General features: G+C 38.2%; 1 protein-coding gene across 4 annotated transcripts in view; it reads right to left on the minus strand.

Moving 5' to 3' along the window:
• Positions 1–945: 945 nt before the first annotated feature.
• ECPAS (Ecm29 proteasome adaptor and scaffold) overlaps positions 946–19,654 on the minus strand; it is a 124,579-nt gene continuing 105,870 nt past the window's right edge. For all 4 annotated transcript variants that reach the window (XM_007968436.3, XM_007968435.3, XM_037983513.2 and 1 more), the window contains 15 exons: positions 17,477–17,627; positions 15,424–15,489; positions 14,071–14,160; positions 12,942–13,008; positions 12,288–12,379; positions 12,145–12,211; positions 11,400–11,591; positions 10,647–10,855; positions 9,755–9,798; positions 9,468–9,660; positions 8,070–8,208; positions 5,536–5,641; positions 5,248–5,336; positions 2,638–2,709; positions 946–1,229 (listed from right to left, as the gene is read on the minus strand). In XM_007968436.3, the coding sequence (XP_007966627.1) occupies positions 1,090–1,229; positions 2,638–2,709; positions 5,248–5,336; positions 5,536–5,641; positions 8,070–8,208; positions 9,468–9,660; positions 9,755–9,798; positions 10,647–10,855; positions 11,400–11,591; positions 12,145–12,211; positions 12,288–12,379; positions 12,942–13,008; positions 14,071–14,160; positions 15,424–15,489; positions 17,477–17,627 (1,717 nt within the window). In that variant the 3' untranslated portion in view covers positions 946–1,089. The remainder of the gene's footprint in view (positions 1,230–2,637; positions 2,710–5,247; positions 5,337–5,535; positions 5,642–8,069; positions 8,209–9,467; positions 9,661–9,754; positions 9,799–10,646; positions 10,856–11,399; positions 11,592–12,144; positions 12,212–12,287; positions 12,380–12,941; positions 13,009–14,070; positions 14,161–15,423; positions 15,490–17,476; positions 17,628–19,654) is intronic.

Below are 19,654 nucleotides of genomic sequence, written 5' to 3' on the forward strand. Positions count from 1 at the left end.
CTTTACTTGTTTTTCCTCTTACCCTACACTTTCAGGCAGGGGCATGCGCAACAGAAGGAAGGAGGAAAACCCCTAGTGGCAATGATTTACTTGGAGTGGTATCATGTTATTTTGAGAAAAGGCATTTTTTAAAAGAGTAATTCCCAGGTGGCTAATTAAAAGGCGTTCCTTCTCCCCTATAAAGTCATACTGGTAGCATAAAAGTGAACAGAAATTTTATGTTGTCATTACAGTTTTGAGGCAGTCTGTGATTTTGTTTCTGGTTTTGCAAAATATGCAGCCACAGACACCGATAGAATGTGTGATCTTGTCCTAATCTACTTTACCCACCTGTAAAAGGAAGACGATTTGAATTATCCTAATGAGACTGAATCTGTCCTCTCCATCTGTAAAGATGCTAAACAATCATTTTCTCCAAATCAACCATCTAAACACACAAGACAATGTTCAGCTTCTGACTTTCGGAAACCCAACGATAAGGGTCACTTTAGTTCTGGCACAAGGGCTGTTGTGTGCCGCCCTAAACATACCTCAACTTGGAAGTTTCTTGGGTGGGCCAGGGTTAGCACTGATTTGGCAGATGGCTGTAAAAGAAAGTATCCAGGGCAGAACATTAAACACCTGGGTTCTGATTTTGGCACAGGCCTCAGAAAGCCTCTGAGATGACACAGCTTCCTATTTCTTCAGGTTTAAGAGGAAGGTTAAAACAAGTTATTTACAGGCCCCTTCCTGAAATAACTAATTTGAATGCAGTTCTAAGATTTTTATCCAGCTTGCTCTGCAACTTTGTCTATTAATTCCTTTAATAATAGCTTGTACTCTTTTAACAACTATTTCTGCCAGTTTCCTTTACAATCACCCCTCAAACATCCAAGGTTCCATTAAGCTCACTCAGCCCAGATACTTTAAAAACATAAAGTAAAATAAAGCTAATAAGGAACAAAATTTAAGGCTTTTTCTTTTTATTTCAGCCAAGGAATGATGCATGCTACAGATTAATCTTTACTCTTCCCCACTTGGTTTTTCAAAGAACACCACCATTTCAACCCCCAATGAACATGGCACTTGTTTGTTTCTTCCCCTTCTAATTTATTCCAGATTTTCAAGTGTTTTCTTCAGTAACGCTGCTTTCTCCTGCAGTTCAGGTCTGCTGTCTGGCTCCATAGTAGCTAAAGACTCAATTAGGAGCACTCTGCATTCAGATGTCAAACATTCCCACTGTTTAGATTCTGCATGAAAAAAAAAAAAAAAAAAAGCAAAAAGAAAAAACCCCAAAGATTCCTTATAGGACAAGAAAAAAATTTAAAAATATCCTATCCCCCAAATAAATGCAAAGCAACCTCTTGATAACAGATCAGTATATAATGATGGTAAGTTCAATAGGTGTCTCAAAACCTAATTCTTGACAATAGCCTAGAGGCACATCAGGGAGTTTCCTCTCCTTCCCCCAGTATCAGTGGGAGAAAGCGAAATAACTACAATGAAGCATAGTAGGAAGAAGGAATTATTGGGGCAAGGCACACTATAGCAAAAAAGTCATTTCAACAACACCATCGCAAGGCCATTTCATAAGATATGGTCAGTCAAAAAAAAAAAAAAAAAAGAAAAACCTGTAAGAAATTTCATAATTGCAAGGTCCGATTAAGTAGATGACACTCCCTTTTCTTTGAGTAAGGCATCTGAGAACTATTACATGCACACTGAAAATTTTAGAAAATAAGAAAGTATGTCAAATCTTAAATCTTGTTTACAAGGTTTTGCCACTTTCTAGCAATGTGGCTTCAAGCAAGTTTAGCTTGCCTTCAGCCTCATGTTCCTCATCTGGACTATATTAGTACGTATCTGGCAAACTGAGAATTCGGTAATATGACTTAAGTGCCTAGCTCTTTTATCTCAACAAGGAAAAAAGGGATCGGGAGATGTTTAGTGTTACTGAGTCTAAAAGTTCTGTCTGATGGAGCCCTAAGAGAGGTGTTTTAATTGCTAAGCAAAGATAGAGAAGTAGAAAGAGCAAACACACAAGGTTGCAGGAAAAACGTTTCCATCTCCAACATTCTTAATCCGTGAAGTTAAAACAATTTGAGAGAGATGAAAAAAAAGAGGACAGTCCTCCTTCTGAAATCAGTAACAGATACACCACTGGAGAAAATGCTAACAGTTCCCCCTACCCTGCTCACTGATAGACCATTAGAAGAAAAACAGGTTAGGGGAGAAGAAATAGGATTAAGAAAATTGCTACTATCAGATTTGATGACTCAGATAGAGAACTGTTAAAAATGTTTTTCCAACTCCACTTTTCAGTTTGTCGTTCTGCTTATTTACATGTACACATGCCACTGTCAACCACTTCCTCTAATTAACCAAGATTAAGTCAGGATTCCCGATGAAAACAAAAACTTTATTACTTTAAGACAACTATAGCTTAATAATATATTAAAAATATATAAAAGAATATCAAATTTAAATATTTAGTAAAATTTAATAGTTTTGGCTTTGTCCATTCTTCTTGCATGTGCATGCATACTGATTTGTATTTCAGAGTATATGCTTAGAGTATAAGAAAAATGAAACAAAAAATGTCTAAAACATACGCCACATGGCTTTGTGGTCCTCCAGTCAGAACTAACAACTACTTACCTTCAAGTTTTTTAAGCAGCAATTCTATCACAGATAAAGCTTCTGTTCTCACAGATGAATAGGTCTTATTTTCTAAAAAGAAAAATCATAGTTTATACGGCCTGCGTGAAAAACACAACCTCCAAGATTAAATTTGTGTTACTGAAAGAAAGATGTCCAGAAATTACAACTCTAGAGAAGGGTACATCTGGTTTTTTGTTTTGTTATGTTTTAAAGGAAGCTTCCCTTTGCTAAGTATCAAATACTTGAAATGTGCTAATGTACACAGTCTCCTACTTTGGGAAAACAAAAACCTGTCAGCCAAGTATACCAATCACCACAACAAATGGTAATATTTAAATGATCCATTTTAGAAGTGGAAGATGAAAAAACTATCTCAAACACAAAATCATCTTCACATCACACATAAGAACGATCCTTAGGTCTGCATGACCCTCCTCATTTTACCAAAGAACATTATACGACCCAGTGTTTAAGCCGATCAGGGAAACCTGGAACCCAGCAAAGACAGGTCTGTTGGCTGCCAGTTCTTTATCCATAAAAGCATGTTACTGCCAGCAACTGCAACTGAAGCATGCTTCCTTGGCATCCACTCTTTGACATGGCATCTGATTCACGGTGAAATTGTCTACCAAAAAAATCAACACACAACCAAGCCCAAAGCAGGGTAAGCATGAGATGGGCCTTAATCTTGTTATGCTATGAAGTACAGAAGTGCTACAGTGACGGTGACCTGTCAAAATGACACAGGAGTCAGCTTGAAAGCGCTTCCACTGGCCAAATCTGGGACAATTTGAGTAACAAATTAAGATTAAAAAACTTAAATTATAAACCCTTTGAAGGGGGAAAGAAATCCATGAATCAATGCCAGTAACAGATAAATAAAAAGATGGGCAGAAGAGAAGAATCTTGCTTACAATAGAATTCCAACTATCAAATGGTGAATGTGGACAAAATGCTAGAGCTGCAAAATCATCTTAGTAAAAACTGGTTCAGGGAAGAATCATCAATGCATGCTAAATATAGAGAAGAGATTGTAAAGAAGATAAACATTATTTGAATGATCTTAAGGTCTGTTCCCACAGGCTACTTATTAGACACAAAAGGAAAATATAGTAACTAGCCATTAGAGAAAAATTGATAGTACCTTGACCAGGTAATCAAAATTAACATCACAAATGATAACAGATGGACATTGTGTGTACCTCTTAATGTGAGGACACATCATTTATGTAAGTATCCCAACGGGGAATTCATAACCTGGATCTAATCATGAGAAAACATCAAACACCAAATAAGAAACATTTTTTTTTCAAAAAGGGACTTTATTCTTCAAAATTGTCAATGTCCTAAGACAAAGAAAGATTGACAAAGTATTCCAGATTGAAGGAGACTAAAAATAAATGACAACAAAATTCAATAAATAATTATGAATTGGAGGCCAAGGCGGGCAGATCACTTGAGGTCAGGAGTTTGAGACCAGACTGGCCAACGTGGTAAAACCCCGTCTCTATGAAAAGTACAAAAATTAGCCAGGCTTGATGGCACACACCTGTAAGCCCAGCTACTTGGGAAACTGAGGCAGGAGAATCACTTAAACCCAGGAGGCAGAGCGCAGTGAGCCAAGATCGCACCATTGCACTCCAGCCTGGGTGACAGAGCAGACCCTGTCTCAAAAATAATCATCATCATCATCATCATCCTGGACTGGATTCCCTAATGAAGGGGAGGGAAAAAAAACATTCCTATAAAGAACATTACTGGCTGGGTGTGGTGGCTCATGTCTATAACTCCAGTATTCTGGGAGGCCAGGACAGGTGGATTGCTCAAACTCAGGAGTTCGAGAACACCCTGGCCAACACAGTGAAGCCCTGTCTCTACAATTAATATAAAAATTAGCCAGGTGTGATAGTAACTGTAATCCAAGCTACTTGGGAGACTGAGGCAGGAGGATTGCTTGAACCTGGAAGGTGGAGGTTGCAGTGAGCTGAGATCACACCTCCGCACTTCAGCCTGAGTGACAGAGCGAGACTCTGTCTCAAAAAGTAAAAATAAAAATAAAGAACATCACCGAATCAACTGAACAAACTAGAGTATGAACAATAAACATTTGATTTAAAAACTGCATCCATGTTTACTACCTAAAGTTGACAATGGTACTGTGGCACACTAAATAACTGAGGAAAAGGGGGGCCTGATGTAAGCAACATACTTTCAAATGGTTCCGGAGAAAAACATGTATACAGAAGTCCAAATGACAAAGCAAATGGCACAAAATGTTAACAGATGATTCTGGGTAAAGTGTATACATATTGCAGAGTATTAAATGTACTGTCGTTGCAACCGTTGTGTAAGTTTGAATTTACTTTCAAATAACAATTTTGTAAAAATACTTGTCACGAAGGTTTTTCTAAACTAGATGCTAAAATCCTGTTATAGTTCCCGATTTAAATATTCCAGTTAAGGGGTACACACAGAGTATATTAAGTAGCAGAGTCCAGCAGCTGTTTCAGAAATTTAGTTCCTAACACAAAGTAGGAAATATTTGAAGCTCGGCTCCTTAGCTTTAAAATTAGGACTCCCTCGTCAGTTTTAGTTTACTACACTCACCTAAAGAATATGTGATTGATTTACAAGTTTCAAGCAGAATTTCAGCCAAAGCCTCAGGATCTGCATATTCTTCTTCCAAAAGCATTAACCTATACAAATCAGAAAGCAAGGTACAAATGCTAATTATTAAGAAACAGTCTAAAACTTTCCTGTCACAATTTCTGTCTGTATGTATCATTGTCACTTTAGCTACTAGTTTTTAAATGTATAAAAATTCCATTGATTATATATAAAATGCTGCAGGGGTGGGGGGAACAAAATAAAAAACTGAACCATGAAGCAGTTTACCCCTGAAAAAAGGCATTCATTGATTGCAGGACTCCTAGCTGCACTTTCCACGTGCTGAGTTTTAGCCGTTCACACATCAGTTTGCACAGCTCCTGACGATAACAACCTGGGAAAGAAAGACAAGGTGGGACATAGCAGGAGAGATATAAAAGAGCAAGAGATGGAATAAATGAGGGACAGACAGAGAGAGCAAGAGAAAGGCAGAGGGACAGAGAAAGAGAGAAGGCAGGGAGGATAAGGGAGAGAAAAGCAGGAAAAAGAGAAATAAAACAATAAATATTTTTAATTAAAGCCATTGAAATTTCTCCAAAACCTTCAGCATGACTTTGTACTCAATCCCCAAACAAATTTCCTTGATCAGAAACTGTCCCCACAAAGGTACAATATAATTGTTTACAAATATTCACTTTCAAGGCATATGGTTCTCCATGGAACTGAGAAAGCATTTTAACCACACCCCCTTTGCCCCTCAAAACTCCCTGAATGACAGCCAAAGAAAGGAGAACTCTGGAGGCCAGGAGCTCCTCTCTAGATGCTCACAAGCCTCTGCAAATTGCAGGTTTACCAAGAGTCAACAGTGCTTTCTTATAAACCTGTTATGCCAACTGCAATTGTAATTATAATTATATAATTAGTATTATGCCAACTGAGGAACCAGCAGAAAACTTAAGAACGAAGTTATTTTTAATTACTGTAGGATTTTGTAGGGCTCAAACAAATGTAAAAATGGGGGAAAAAAATCTAGAATTCTGCACTAGAATTGTGTCATAAGAGCTTGAAATTTCTTTCTCTATTTTAAAGAAACAAAACCCAGAAATTGTAGATATATATAAGAAGTCAATGCGTAACAGTTAAGTTCCTAAAGAAAAGGCCTTGGTTTGCAATAAATGCACTTTTCTATTAACAACCTTCTACATCTTATATTAAAATAAACTGCTTTATGTTTGTATCAACTTTCTCATACAATTCCCTACCTTAGCTGTCTCCACCTATCAAGGAAAAGTGTAACAGTCTTTATAGTGTCATATTAGTGGACTTCCACTGCAGTGTATAATATTAAGAAATAAAACCACTTGCAAATTTGTATCTTCTGGGAAACTCTTCCTATAAACACAGCAAATATATAAATTCACTCAAAGGCTGACAGGGCTCAAAGAGAACCTTAACTCTGATTCTAGACATATCCAATTACGAATACTCAACAATACATTTTTTTATAACATTCAGTAATATTGTCGCTTGGCATGGAGGCTCATACCTATAAATCCCAGCACTTCAGGAGGGAGGCCAAAGTGGGAGGATCACTTGAGCCCAGGAGTTTGAGACCAACCTGGGCAACATAGCAAGACCTCACCTCTTCAAAAAAAAAACAAAAAACAAAAAACAAACTAGCTAGGTGTCATGGCATGCACCTGTATACCCAAATACTTGGGAGGCTGAGGCAGGAAGATCACTTGAGCCCTGGAGGTAAAGGCTGCAAAGACTGCACCACTGCACTCCAGCCTGGGTAACAGAGCAAGACCCTGTCTCCAAAAAAAAAAAAAATATATATATATATATATAGACACACACACTAAGATCTTCAGCGGGATGCACTGTAGGACCCAACCCAAGGCAAGCTTAAAGAGTAGCATCATCACTTCTTGGCCTTTTGGCTAAGATCCAGTGTAAAGGGCAGTATCATCCCAAGGTTAAGGCCCTATCAGGGGACTCGAAACTAACTGCAACCTCATCCAATAATAAAGGTTTACTGTTGATTTAATCTTTGGGAAATACATGTCCAGTTCTGAAAATCGTCCAGTAGTGAGTTTTTCACTGAAACAGGGATTTCAAGTGCTTACTGAACACTTGGTAACAAGGCCATTCATTTTAGGATAAAGAGACCCCACTAATAAACTTTGTGGATTCCTCCAAATGATCATCAAGAAGATCAGCAGAACTCTTCTATCAAACTCTCCGCATAAAATGTATCATGGTTATTATAGGTGGAACTATGCCCCCAAAGTTCGTATGTTGAAATATTATCCCCCAGTACCTCAGAATGTTACTGTATTAATATTAAATAGAAGACAGACCCTTTAAAGAGGTTCTATGAGTGGGCCCTAATACAGTGTGTCTGGTGTCCTTACAGGAAGAGGTGATTAGGACACAGAGACAACAAAGATCATGTGAAGACACACGGAGAAGACAGCCATTCCCAAGTCAAGGAGAGAGGTCTCAGAAGAAACTAACCCTGCTGACGATGCCTTGATCGCAAAAGCTCAGACTTCCATCCTCCAGAACTGTGAGAAAATAAATTTCTGCTAAGCCACCCAGTCCGTGATACTTTCTTACAGCAGCCCTCGCTGCAATGGTACACTGATCAGTGAGGTGATATGCTCACGTACACAAAAAATTTCCACTGAATAATTCTCATTATTAATCAATCAGGCTCAATAAGAAAAATAACTATACTTTGTCATACAGAAAACCTTTGCTCTCATTAAGTAACCTCTGGTTACAGCACTTCTTCAAATGCGGTTTCTGGTGCTTACGTTGGGTCTCCGCGTTTCGGGGCCAGGCTTTGCCCAGGCTTTCAAAGGCACCCAGCAGATATTCCAGCTGGAGCTCCTTTTCCTTCTCATTCTCATCTTCATTTTTGGTTGTCTGGACCCCACTACTTTCAAGTGAATTCTAGGATATATCAAAGAAAAGAAAATTTGATATTTTCTTCTTCAAAGTTACAGGTATGCTATTAAAGCTATCAGGGTACTAGGGCAGGAGCTATTAACCAAAAGTTAAACGGTAAATTCTCTACCATAAGCTTCCCCATTTACAACAAGGATTTATAACCAGAATACTGTGTCTCTAATAAATTCAGGAAATACTTTACAGGAATCTGTAAAAAAAAAAAGCTAAAAAATACTGCATATGTAGTCTTTTGAGCATAACGTGAGATCTGCATGAGAACCAGGTTAAAGATGGAAGAAACTCAGTAATGATCTGAATAAATCCAAACTCTTTCTTGATAGATAGGAAAACAGAGGCTAAGAGAAGCAACTCGTCCAGCTCGCTAGTGATGTCATCAACTTAAAACACAAGTCTCCCAAATCCATATGCTATCACTATGTTTGTAATGGAAATTATTTAAATAGCCTTATTACAGAAAGAAAACAACTGCAAATTAGCAGCAATAAGAAATAAGAATGTTACTTAAAATATTTCATGTTTCACAAATAGGGAAACCACACTCCTTTTTTTTCTTTTTTTGGACCAGTACCCAACTTTTACAACTGAGTATTCCATTTTCCACATGAAACCTGAGTGTTTTTTTGACCCAAATCCTCCACTATATGGCAGAGGCAATTCACATGACACACTGAGCTTCTTGCCTTTATTCTAGGATGGCTGGGGTGGCTTAGCTTATTAGCTAAGGCAAAGCTTATTATGACATAAACTGTTCATTCACTACCAAATCCACTCTCCCCTTCTCCCATGGAGGGAAAATGGACACCCAGAATGAAGACTCAGTCTGCTGCCAGGTGTGCTAAGTACTGAGCAACGGGATGGATATAAGTCAAAGTGCCATCTAGCGGTGCCCAGGAACTCTCCTCAAGAGAGAACTGGCATGACCACTGTGATCCTTCATCCTTGCTTCACCACCTCTGCATTCCTGCCTGGAACACACACACACTGTGGACCTTGAGGATGATGACCCCACCCTAGAAATGGCAGAGTTGGGAGATGTAAAGAGCCGGAATACCTGAACGCTTTGTGATGCTCCCAATGCTACATGAGAAACAGCACTGTCTATCTTGTCTAAGGCCATATTTTGGAATTTCTCTGCTACTTGCAGCTAAACTAATCCTAATAATCAGGACACAGGGGAAAACAATGTTTTAACTCTTTCTTTTTAAAGTATAAACCAGAACTGAGGATACAGGTGGTATTACCTTCTTGATGAGAGGTATGACAATGTCAGAAAACTCCTGGAATCTGTCTTCTTTGGTGGCCTTCAAGACATCAGCTGCACAGCTGATTGCTACAATCTTGTATTTGAGATTCTCTTTGCTACATTCCTTCAGAACAGCTTGAAGAATTTCATTTGTGCTGGGTTGATTGGGCACAGACTTTTCCAGCTCTGCACTACAGGATCCATAAAAAAGCATCAGAAGTTAATAAAGGCTGCAGCTTTCAGGTTCAGTTTAAGAAATGGCATCCTCATCGAAAGAACATTTACCTGCAAGCCGTCACCACACAAGCAATGGCTTTCAACAGCTCTTCCTAAGGGGGTGAAAGATGAGGACATACTATTAATGCCAAATATGTCATTTACACTCTCTACACTATGATTATAATTACCTTAGGAATTTCTGATGACTGTGACAACAAAAATTAACAATTGTCACCTCATCTTTAATGCATAATTTTAAGCACATCCACCAAGTTTTACTCCAAACCATGGACGCAGGATAATTATCTTCACCTCCATTTCGTAGAAGCCTAAAGAACTGATCTGACCCAGGTCTCACAAACAGTGTCAACCACAGAATTAGAATGATGTCTGACTCCTAGTCCAGTACTACTTCAGTACTGCATGAGCCACTGTTGACCTTTACAACATAAAGATCATTATGTTGCCACAATCTCATGTTCCCCACTGAGTGTTCACTGTAAGAATCCTATTAAAGCCCTTGTGTAAAAAAATAACTGTTACTAATTCATAGGTCCCAGAGATGGGCATCTTCAGCCCCAGGTTTAGAAGCAGGCTACCTTGCTCCTCTATGTCACACAGGCCCAATCCTGATCTTTTTATGCTCAATCCTGATCTGCTCATAAGGTCAACAGGTACAAAACGCTGACAAGTTGGTTTAAGACATAACTTGGAAGGCTGAATATGAAAAATGTATCTATCTCCAGCATTACTGTCCATTATGCAAGGCCACGTGGGTTCCAGTTTCAGAGGAAATACCACAGTTAATTGGGCAAGGTTTACCCAAAGCTCCACTGTCTAGGAAATCTGGTTCACAAAAATAATCCATCAGAAGTTACACAAAACCAGACTCTTATTATTATAGGAAATGAAAGATGAAGTCAGAATCCCTTTAACTGGGCACGAATGGTTCCTTTACCTTTCCTGCCCACGTTCTTCCAGCCAGGCCTTGCAGCAAGGCGGTCAGTATCATTCCGAGATATGGAGGTACTAGAGAGCTAGTTTGCTTTGCAATTGATGCCATGGCAATTGCACCCTGGGCTTTCATTTTCCAAGACTGAGACTGCAAAGCCTTCTGGGTAATAGTAATTAACTCCTGCAGGTATAATCGAATGCCCCCAAAAGAACCTAGGAAAGCAAAATTAAAACAACTTTTAAGTGACAAGAAAAATTAACTGATTTTTCTAAGTCTGAAAAAGAGTCAGTGACCAACAGTCTAAAAGCAGTGATTCTCAACTGTTAAAACACACCACTCTCTCAAAGGGAGAGAAAGTGTGTTGGTGTTGTGACTTACTCTCACAATAGTAGAACTTTACGAACTTAGGTGCCCACAGGAACGTATCACACAAATGGGCATCACCCATTAATATGTAACAAGGTGAAAAACACATTTAGAAAACTACTCTAAAATAGTCTAAGGCCACATAAAATCACACTCTCAAAAATGTAAAGCTCTCCTTGCTCACAGAGTTTGTATTCTCTCATGTGGGCAGTGAAGAATGAGTAAAGACAAAAATCCTAAGTGCCAACCTTGAGAACTCAGCAATTGGGATGGGTGCATATTAAGGTCCTGGGAAAGTAACTTTAGAGGAGTTTATGAATAATGAATGCAAGTAAAAAATTCTAGCTGTGATTCCTAAGAAGCAGGTTTAACTCAGGTCACACTACTAACCAGGTACGTTTTCCTGCCACACTTCAGTCCATAAATTACATTCTTCTTTTTCAGATTTTTCCTCATCAGCAATTTCATGCATGCCTAAAAATGCCAGAGGCAGGACTTCTTTTGCATGATTCTTTAACACATCAGGGCTGTATCGTCCAATAGCATGAATAGTCAAAGCACAAGAGGTCTTGTAGATAGGTTCTGAAAAGGAGAAACCAAAATCTTTATGATATTTACTGTTTTTAAGGGTAACTGATTTAAATAGGCTATTGTTCAACTCATATAATAGCAAAACAAATAGATAAAATCAATTAGAAATGTTTCTAGCAGGCTGGGTTGTGGTGGCTCACACCTGTAATCCCAGCACTTTGAGAGGCCAAGGTGGGCAGATAGCTTGAGCTCGGGAGTTTAAGACCAGCCTGGGCAACATGGCATAACCCCATCTGTACAAAAAATACAAAAATTAACCAGGTGTGGTGGCACGTGCCTGTAGTCCCAGCTACTCGGAAGGTTGAGGCACAAGAATCACTTGAGCCCAGGAGGCTGAGGTTGCAGTGAGCCGAGATAGCACCACTGCACTCCAGCCTCAGCGACAAAGCCAGACACCATCTCAAAAAAAAAAAAAGAAAAGGAAAGAAACAAATGTTTCTAGCAACTCACATAAAATCATGGAGGGTAAGACCTAATTTGTACTGTTTCATTGGGCTGTTAACATCTAAATTTAAAATGACATAAAATAGAAAAAGAAAGGTACCTTCTTTCTCCATATACCACCCACTGAGCTTCTGCAGGAGTTTTTCAGTGCTGCTATCCCGTGAAGTCTGAAAAAGAAACAATCCTAAGTATTTTTTTATAACTGTCAGAGTTTTATTTAACTAAGCAAGAAATTTAACTCACCCGAACTAAATGGCCCATGGCAAATGCACAAGATTTCTGAATCACACTGTTCCGATCTGTCAGGCCACTAAGCAAAGCACTCATAAGTTTACCTACCAGAAATAAAGAGAAAAAAATCTGATACTTGGTTGACCAAATGTTCCACTCTGTTCCCAGAACCCAAACAAACCTAACCCTATAATTAACATCTGATTTCCTCCACAGTATAGATTTCTGAATGTTATATTTATATATCCATTTGCTTCCTTTCACCTGATATAAAGTTAAAATTAAACCAGAATATCGTGGAAAAATTTGCAAAAACGAGAGCCAGGTATATAAAGAACATTAGCCTAGTCTAGAAACCAATCTAAGAAGAGAAAAATGCTGACGTAAAATCAGCTATCAATGATAAGTCCTATGGAATAGAGGATACTTTTACCTCCATATACCACTAAGGAACAATCAAACGTTTATGAACAGTGAAAAGTTGCTAAACTTGATAAACCCTGCACTTCCTGCAGACAAAGAAATGAAGGGGCCAGGGGACTGAAGGGAGAAAAGGCACACAGCATCACAAGCAGGTCTGAATGATAATTATTTTTCCTTTTTAAAACTGTCACACAAGACAGGGCCGTGCAAAAATATCACCACACATCACTTGGACAAACTCACCTGAGTAAGGTGTTAGGTCCTGAGGACACTGAGTAGTTAATGACACAATGACACTGGCACAGCCACCCTACAGGATTACAAAAGCAAAGGTCTAAATCTGATGGTCACAATGTTCTACCTACCAAACCACTGGCTTAGGTGCCAAAAATTTAAACATATAAAATACATGAAACCTAATACCCCCTCCAGGATTCAATACAGAAAAAGGAAAACTCTTAAACTAGTAATGCAGAGATTTTATTTTTTAAACTCCCAAGAGAAAGATGGGAGATCTTAGACATTGTGAAAAAGAAAGAAAACTGGTACAATCTTCTGGAAAAGCAAAATATGTCATCTTGTCTATCACTGGGCTAACATTTCCATTTCTAGAAATTTAACTAAATATTTTCAGGTATGCCTCATCACCGTAAAGCATCACGGTGCTTTACTATTTTTTCAAAAACTGAAAACAAGTCAGATGTTCCCTGATGGAATAAAATAAATGATGTTACATCCATACAGTGGAGTATCACAGGGCCATTAGAAGAGGACATTGCAGAAGATACATGTGCAGAAAAGACCGGAAGGAAACACTCCAAAATACTAACAGCAGTTATCTCTGTATAGCAAAATTCTGGACAATTTTTAACTTTTTCCTAATCTATAAATGCTAAAATTTTAAAATACCAGCAAGTGTTAATTTTGTCATAAGAAAAAATGTGAGTTATTAATTTGTTGTTAAAAGGGTGGTGGGCGGGGGGGCATCTGATCCTTCAAAGATCTTGAAAACGAAGACGTTTTTCTGTTCAAACACTGCTGACCCCTCTCTGAAAAATGCAACTGACACCTAAAACAATCCATGCCCTAATAACTGGATGTGCATTTCCACGAACTGCTAATGAACGACAACCTAGAGGGTACGTACATGGCACCCAGAGAACAGAAATGATTCCACTAAGTAAGTTAAGACAATACTTACTGGAACAGTTACATGTTTTCAGTTATCGGTGCAACCACAGAAATAAAATGGTTAGTGTATAATAATATTAGATTTTGTGGTAAAACATGAATTTCAAACATGATGGCTGTTATATCCTTATGGCCTAAACTAATGAAGATGCACATTTCTTCTTGTGAAAAGTACACTTACCTTAGTTCCAAGACCTACACCACTTCTGATCAGTTCACACAACCTAGGAACTAGCTCGCCCAGCACCGACACATCAAGATATTGCAGGCACTTTTGAAGAAGGACAAATATAAAGGTAAGCCTTGGCAAGTAAGTCAGGACCACATCTTCAATTAAAAACTGCCCTTGTCAAACATGTACCCACTGGATTTGACATGAAGTTGAAAAATCACTGTTTGATTCTGCTCTAATTTCAATATTAAAACCACCACTGTACTACAAACAGAAAAATTATTCATCAGTGATTCAACACTAAAAACAAACCAAAAAATGAAAAACATCAATTTGCTAAAAAAGAAAATAATGGTTACTCAAGAATAAAGAATCTTTCCGGGCCTACTTCCTCTTTATCAATCCATGTTTAGTATAAAAAACCTAAACTAAAAATTGACCTTCTACAGTGGGCCTACCCTACCAAATCCCCTCTAATGAGTCAATTTCTTAGGTGAATTTTCCCATAAATTGCTGGCTTTTATTTTTGAAAATGCAATTAACATGTTTTCTATTAATAATGAATATAACTAAATGGTATTCACCAACTATTCCTATTTCTTTACATTTTTATTTCCCCCCAATAATCCAACAAAGATACAACATTCTTAGACCAAATTTTGGTAACAGTTCCCCAACAGGTACTAAAACATAACTACTTCTCTTGTCCAGTTTAACATAGTTTTTTGTACATTTCAATTTTTTTAGGGGTTGGATCTATATCTTCAGAGCCCTGCTAAAGGTATAGATCTGCTTAGAAAACTAATTTCCAGTAAACACAATCATAGCTAACTAACCACTACCAGGAGTGCACAACAGAGTAACTTTACCAAGACTCCAGGAACTTTAGAAATCAGAACCTGAGAGTGCCAAGCAGCTCTTTACTGCAAATGCCTTCCTATGACTAAAACAACATATCGACATTGCCCAATCTCTTCACCTACCTTTATGTTACCTACTTCATTAAATACCTCCAGCTTGTAACTTTCCTAGTTCCTCCCAAAGATAACTATTAGGCACAGGCACAACTCTGAACCTTTCTAAATACACAGATCAAAAGACTACAGATGTAAATTTATACAGAGCTCTTAATATGTTGTTGTCCCTTGTAACACAAATTTGGATCAACTGTTTCTGGTATTTGGGGAACTATTTATTCCACTTAGTGACAGAGAAGAAAAGAGAAATATACTAAGAAAAAACTGGAGTCACAACAGCTGCTCGACTCATCCCATAAGTCTCTACTTCATTTAACGTAGCCTGAAGACTTTGAAGAATTACACTTCCAGGTAAGCAAACCCTCTCATTATTTAAGACACTCACCATGTTGATTGTTTCCATCATCGGAGAGGATTTGGCAGCACTAAGCCGAGCACTATCCATCGCAGCCTAAAGAACAGAAATTCAAGTCACTCGGCACATTCAATTAATTAGGAATAATCCACACAAACACCATAAAAGACTTTCACTTCCAAATTACAGAACTTTTAAAAAAAAATAATCCGTAGCTATAACAAAGGCACACATTAAGTCTAACTCTAATTTCTTTTGACCTATACTCAACAACTTACCAGGAGAAGCAGCACCTCACTACAGGCGAAAAATTCAGATAATAGTTAAGAAATCAGCATAGTATGGCTGTGGGCAAGTCATCCAGCCTTCTTGAGCCTGAGGTTCTCCATCCACTAAAGAAAGGAACTGACTAAATAAATTTCTAAGGTTTTTAAAATTGTGTCTAAGCAGTAAAAAATTTTATACGGGTACTTCTAACTTTGTAATCAACCTTCATATCTACAAAGGTATTTTAATCTAACAACTATGCTGAAGGAGAGGTTAATACTATCCAGATACGATAAAGGAGAAAAGTAAGTCATACACAAGTGACTTGCCTAGGGCTGCAAAGTTTAGACTAGAATTTATGTTTCCAAATTCTCAATGCTTAGTAAACATCCTATGGACACCCAGGAAGGGGCAAGTCTACTGCTGAAAGAGGGAAAAATAATGAATAAATAAGCAGCAGCAATATTAGAGGCAAAGGGTAAAGAGAGTAAGTTATTAGAGAAGTTTAGGCAAGTTAAAGAGCAAATAGTGAACAGAGGAAATATGTTGTATATAACAGTGTTTAATAGTTCTAATAAAAAATGTAAATTAAAAAGTCAAATAGAAAAATAGGCATGGAATATAAACACAATCACAGAAGAAATATAAATGACTAATACGATATGAAAAGGCAATGGACGATGCTAGGAAAAGAGTGCAAATTAGAAAAATGAGATTCTTGTTATCAGATAAACATTATTCAACAGTGGCAAAGGTACGGAGAAAAAAGAACAATTAAAACCTTTGATGTTGCAAAACCTCTCCACCAAAAATTCAAAATCACCTCATGCAGAGCACTATGTATACATTAAAAAGAATGTGTATATATAGACATGATATTCTATTAATTTAAAAAACAAATCAGAACAACATTCACAGTCTGATACTATTTTTAAATTAGTATGTTTGCTTGGTTTGGTAGCCTATGATTAAAAAGGAATTTGAGAGAAGGCAGAGGGAACTTCTGATAGCAGGTGCTTCTCAGGGAATGATACTGTGGTGATGGGGAGACCTCCTGTGGGATTAACTTTCTATCCTTCTGTATTAACTTTTCACAATAAACATGTCTCATCTGCAGTTTTTAAAAATGACTGAACAGGCCGGGCGCGGTGGCTCACGCCTGTAATCCCAGCACTTTGGGAGGCCGAGGCGGGCAGATCACGAGGTCAGGGGATCGAGACCATCCTGGCTAACACGGTGAAACCCCGTCTCTACCAAAAATACAAAAACATCAGCTGGGTGTGGTGGCACTTGCCTGTAGTCTCAGCTACTCGGGAGGCTGAAGCAGGAGAATTGCTTGAACCCGGGAGGCAGAGGTTGCAGTGAGCTGAGATGACACCACTGCACTCCAGCCTGGGTGACAGGGCAAGACTCCGTCTCCAAAAAAAAAAAAAAAAAAAAAAAAAAAAAGACTTTGATCACAGACTAGGTGACTCTATTACACCTACAAAGCAGAATGATTCTGAGATATGCCAAAGTCTAGGTGCAAATACTCTTTGCTTACAGGGCGAGGGAGTCCATGGAAGGACTCTGAAGGTATAGATCCAAGCCCTAAAAAAAATTGAAATGTACAAAAAACTATGTTAAACAAATGTTAATTCATTTTTTAGATAGAAGTGTCAGTTTTCATCCAATTCACAAAACAGTGTATGAGCTGACAACCTCTCTCCAAAAAATAGTAAAACACTGCGTGTGGTGAGAGAGGGTGAGTTCTGGTAAGAGTAGTGACAATGTCATTCAAATGAACCTTGGTATCTTAACAGGGCTCTCCACTCACCTTTTCTTGCTCTGTTGCCCGGAGGCTCAAATAATTGAGAACTTGGGGCTCCAATACACTCAAGGACTCTAGCAGAGCTGGAATGAGTTTTGGTGCATGTGGTTTCAACATGGCTCCTGCACTTTTGCTGATCTTCACAAGGGTGTTAATGCTACAAACATATGGAACACAACTCCTGAGTCCTTTTAACAAAAGTGAGAAGACCTACAAATCTCACCATGAGGCTGTTCTGCAGTTCACTGCATTAAAGCATATTGTCACATGGTTACAGAGCCTGGTCTTGGCATTTTGTTTAACTTTTATTAAAGAAACTTTCAAGCATATATAGAGGTAGAAAGAATGACAAAGTAGGAAAAGCCTACCTTCATTAATAGTAGGAATGAAATTCCATGTATTTATTTATAGTAGGAATTTATATTTATGGTGAAATTTTATGGTAGGAATTTATAGTAGACATGAAATTCTATGTATTCTCCACCCAGTTCAACAATTAGCAACATTTGATCAATTTTGTTTCATTTATGCCTCCTCCAAACATACAGCCGCCATTCCCCCGCCACTGTATTACAGTTATGTGCTGCATGAGACATTTCAGTCAACAACAACAGACCACAATGTCCAGCAGTGGTTCCATAAGATCATACAGGAATACCCTGGGGATATTGCAGGTTCTGTTTCAGACCACCACAATAGAGAAAGCCACATGAATTTTCTAGCTTACCAGTGCATATAAAAGTTTTGTTTACACTATATTGCAGTCTATTAAGTGTGCAATAGCATTATATCTAAAAGTACATTAGTTAACTTTAAAATATCTTAGTTACTGATCATCTCAACTTTCAGCAAGTCATTATCTTTTTGCTGGTGGAGGGTCTTACCTCAATGGTGATGGCTACTGACTGGTGGTGATTGCTGAATGCTGGGGTGGCTGTCATAATTTCTTAAAGTAAGCCAACAATGAAATTTGCTGTATCAATCAACTCCTCCTTTCACAAAATATTTCTTTGTAGCATGAGACGCAGTTTGATAGCATTTTACCCACATTAGAACGTCTTTCAAAGTTGGAGTCAATCCTCTCCAACCCTGCTGCTGCTTTATCAACTAAGTTTATGAAATATTCTAAATCCTTTGTGGTCATTTTAACGATGTTCACAGAATATTCACCAGGAGTAGCTTGCATCTCAAGAAACCACTTTCTTTGCTCATTGAGATAAGAAGCAACTCCTCTTCTGTTCAAGTTTCACCAGGAGATTGCAACAATTTAGTCACATCTTCAGGCCCCACTTCTAATTCTAGTTTTCTTACTATTTCCACCATGTATGCAGTGACTTCCTCCACTAACATCTTGAACTCCTCAAAGTCACCCATGAAAGTTGGAATCAACTTTTTCCAAACTCCTATTAATGACATTTTGACCTCCTCCCACGAATCATGAATGTTCTTAACGACACCTACAATGATAAACCCTTTCCAGAAGGTTTTCAATTTACTTTGCCCAGATCCATCAGAGGAATCACTAACAATGGCAGCTCTAGCCTTACAAAATATACTTCTTGAATAGTAAGACTTGAAAGTTGAAATTACACCTTGATCCATGGGCTTTGGAATGGATGTTGTGTTATGTTAACAGCCATGAAAACATTCATTTCCTTGTACCTCTCTATCAGAGCTCTTGGGTGACCAGGCACATTGTCAATGAGCAGTAATACTTTGAAAGGAATATTTGTTTTTTGTTTTTTTTGTTTGGTTGGCTTTTTCTTCTTCTTTTTTTTTTTTTTAGCAGTAGACTTCAACAGTGGACTAAAAATACTCAGTAAACCATGCTGTAACAGATAAGCTGTAATCCAGACTGTGTTGTTCCATTTCTAGATAACAGAGCAGATTTAGCAGAATTCTTACGGCTTTAGGATTTTCAGAATGGTAAATGAGCACTGGCTTCAACTTAGTCACCAGCTGCATCAGCCCCTAACAAGACAGTTGGCCTGGCCTTTGAAGCGTTGCAGCCAGGCACTGACTTCTCTCTAGCTATGAAAATCCTACAAGGTATCTTTTGCCAAGAGAAGGCTGTTTCATCTCCATTGAAAATCTGTTGTTGAGTGTAGACACCTTTATCAGAGATCGTAGCTAGATCTTCTGGGTAATCTGCCGCAGCTTCTATATCAGCAATTGCTGCCTCAC

The sequence above is a fragment of the Chlorocebus sabaeus genome, chromosome 12, assembly GCF_047675955.1.
Source record: "Chlorocebus sabaeus isolate Y175 chromosome 12, mChlSab1.0.hap1, whole genome shotgun sequence".
Classification (NCBI taxonomy): domain Eukaryota; kingdom Metazoa; phylum Chordata; class Mammalia; order Primates; family Cercopithecidae; genus Chlorocebus; species Chlorocebus sabaeus.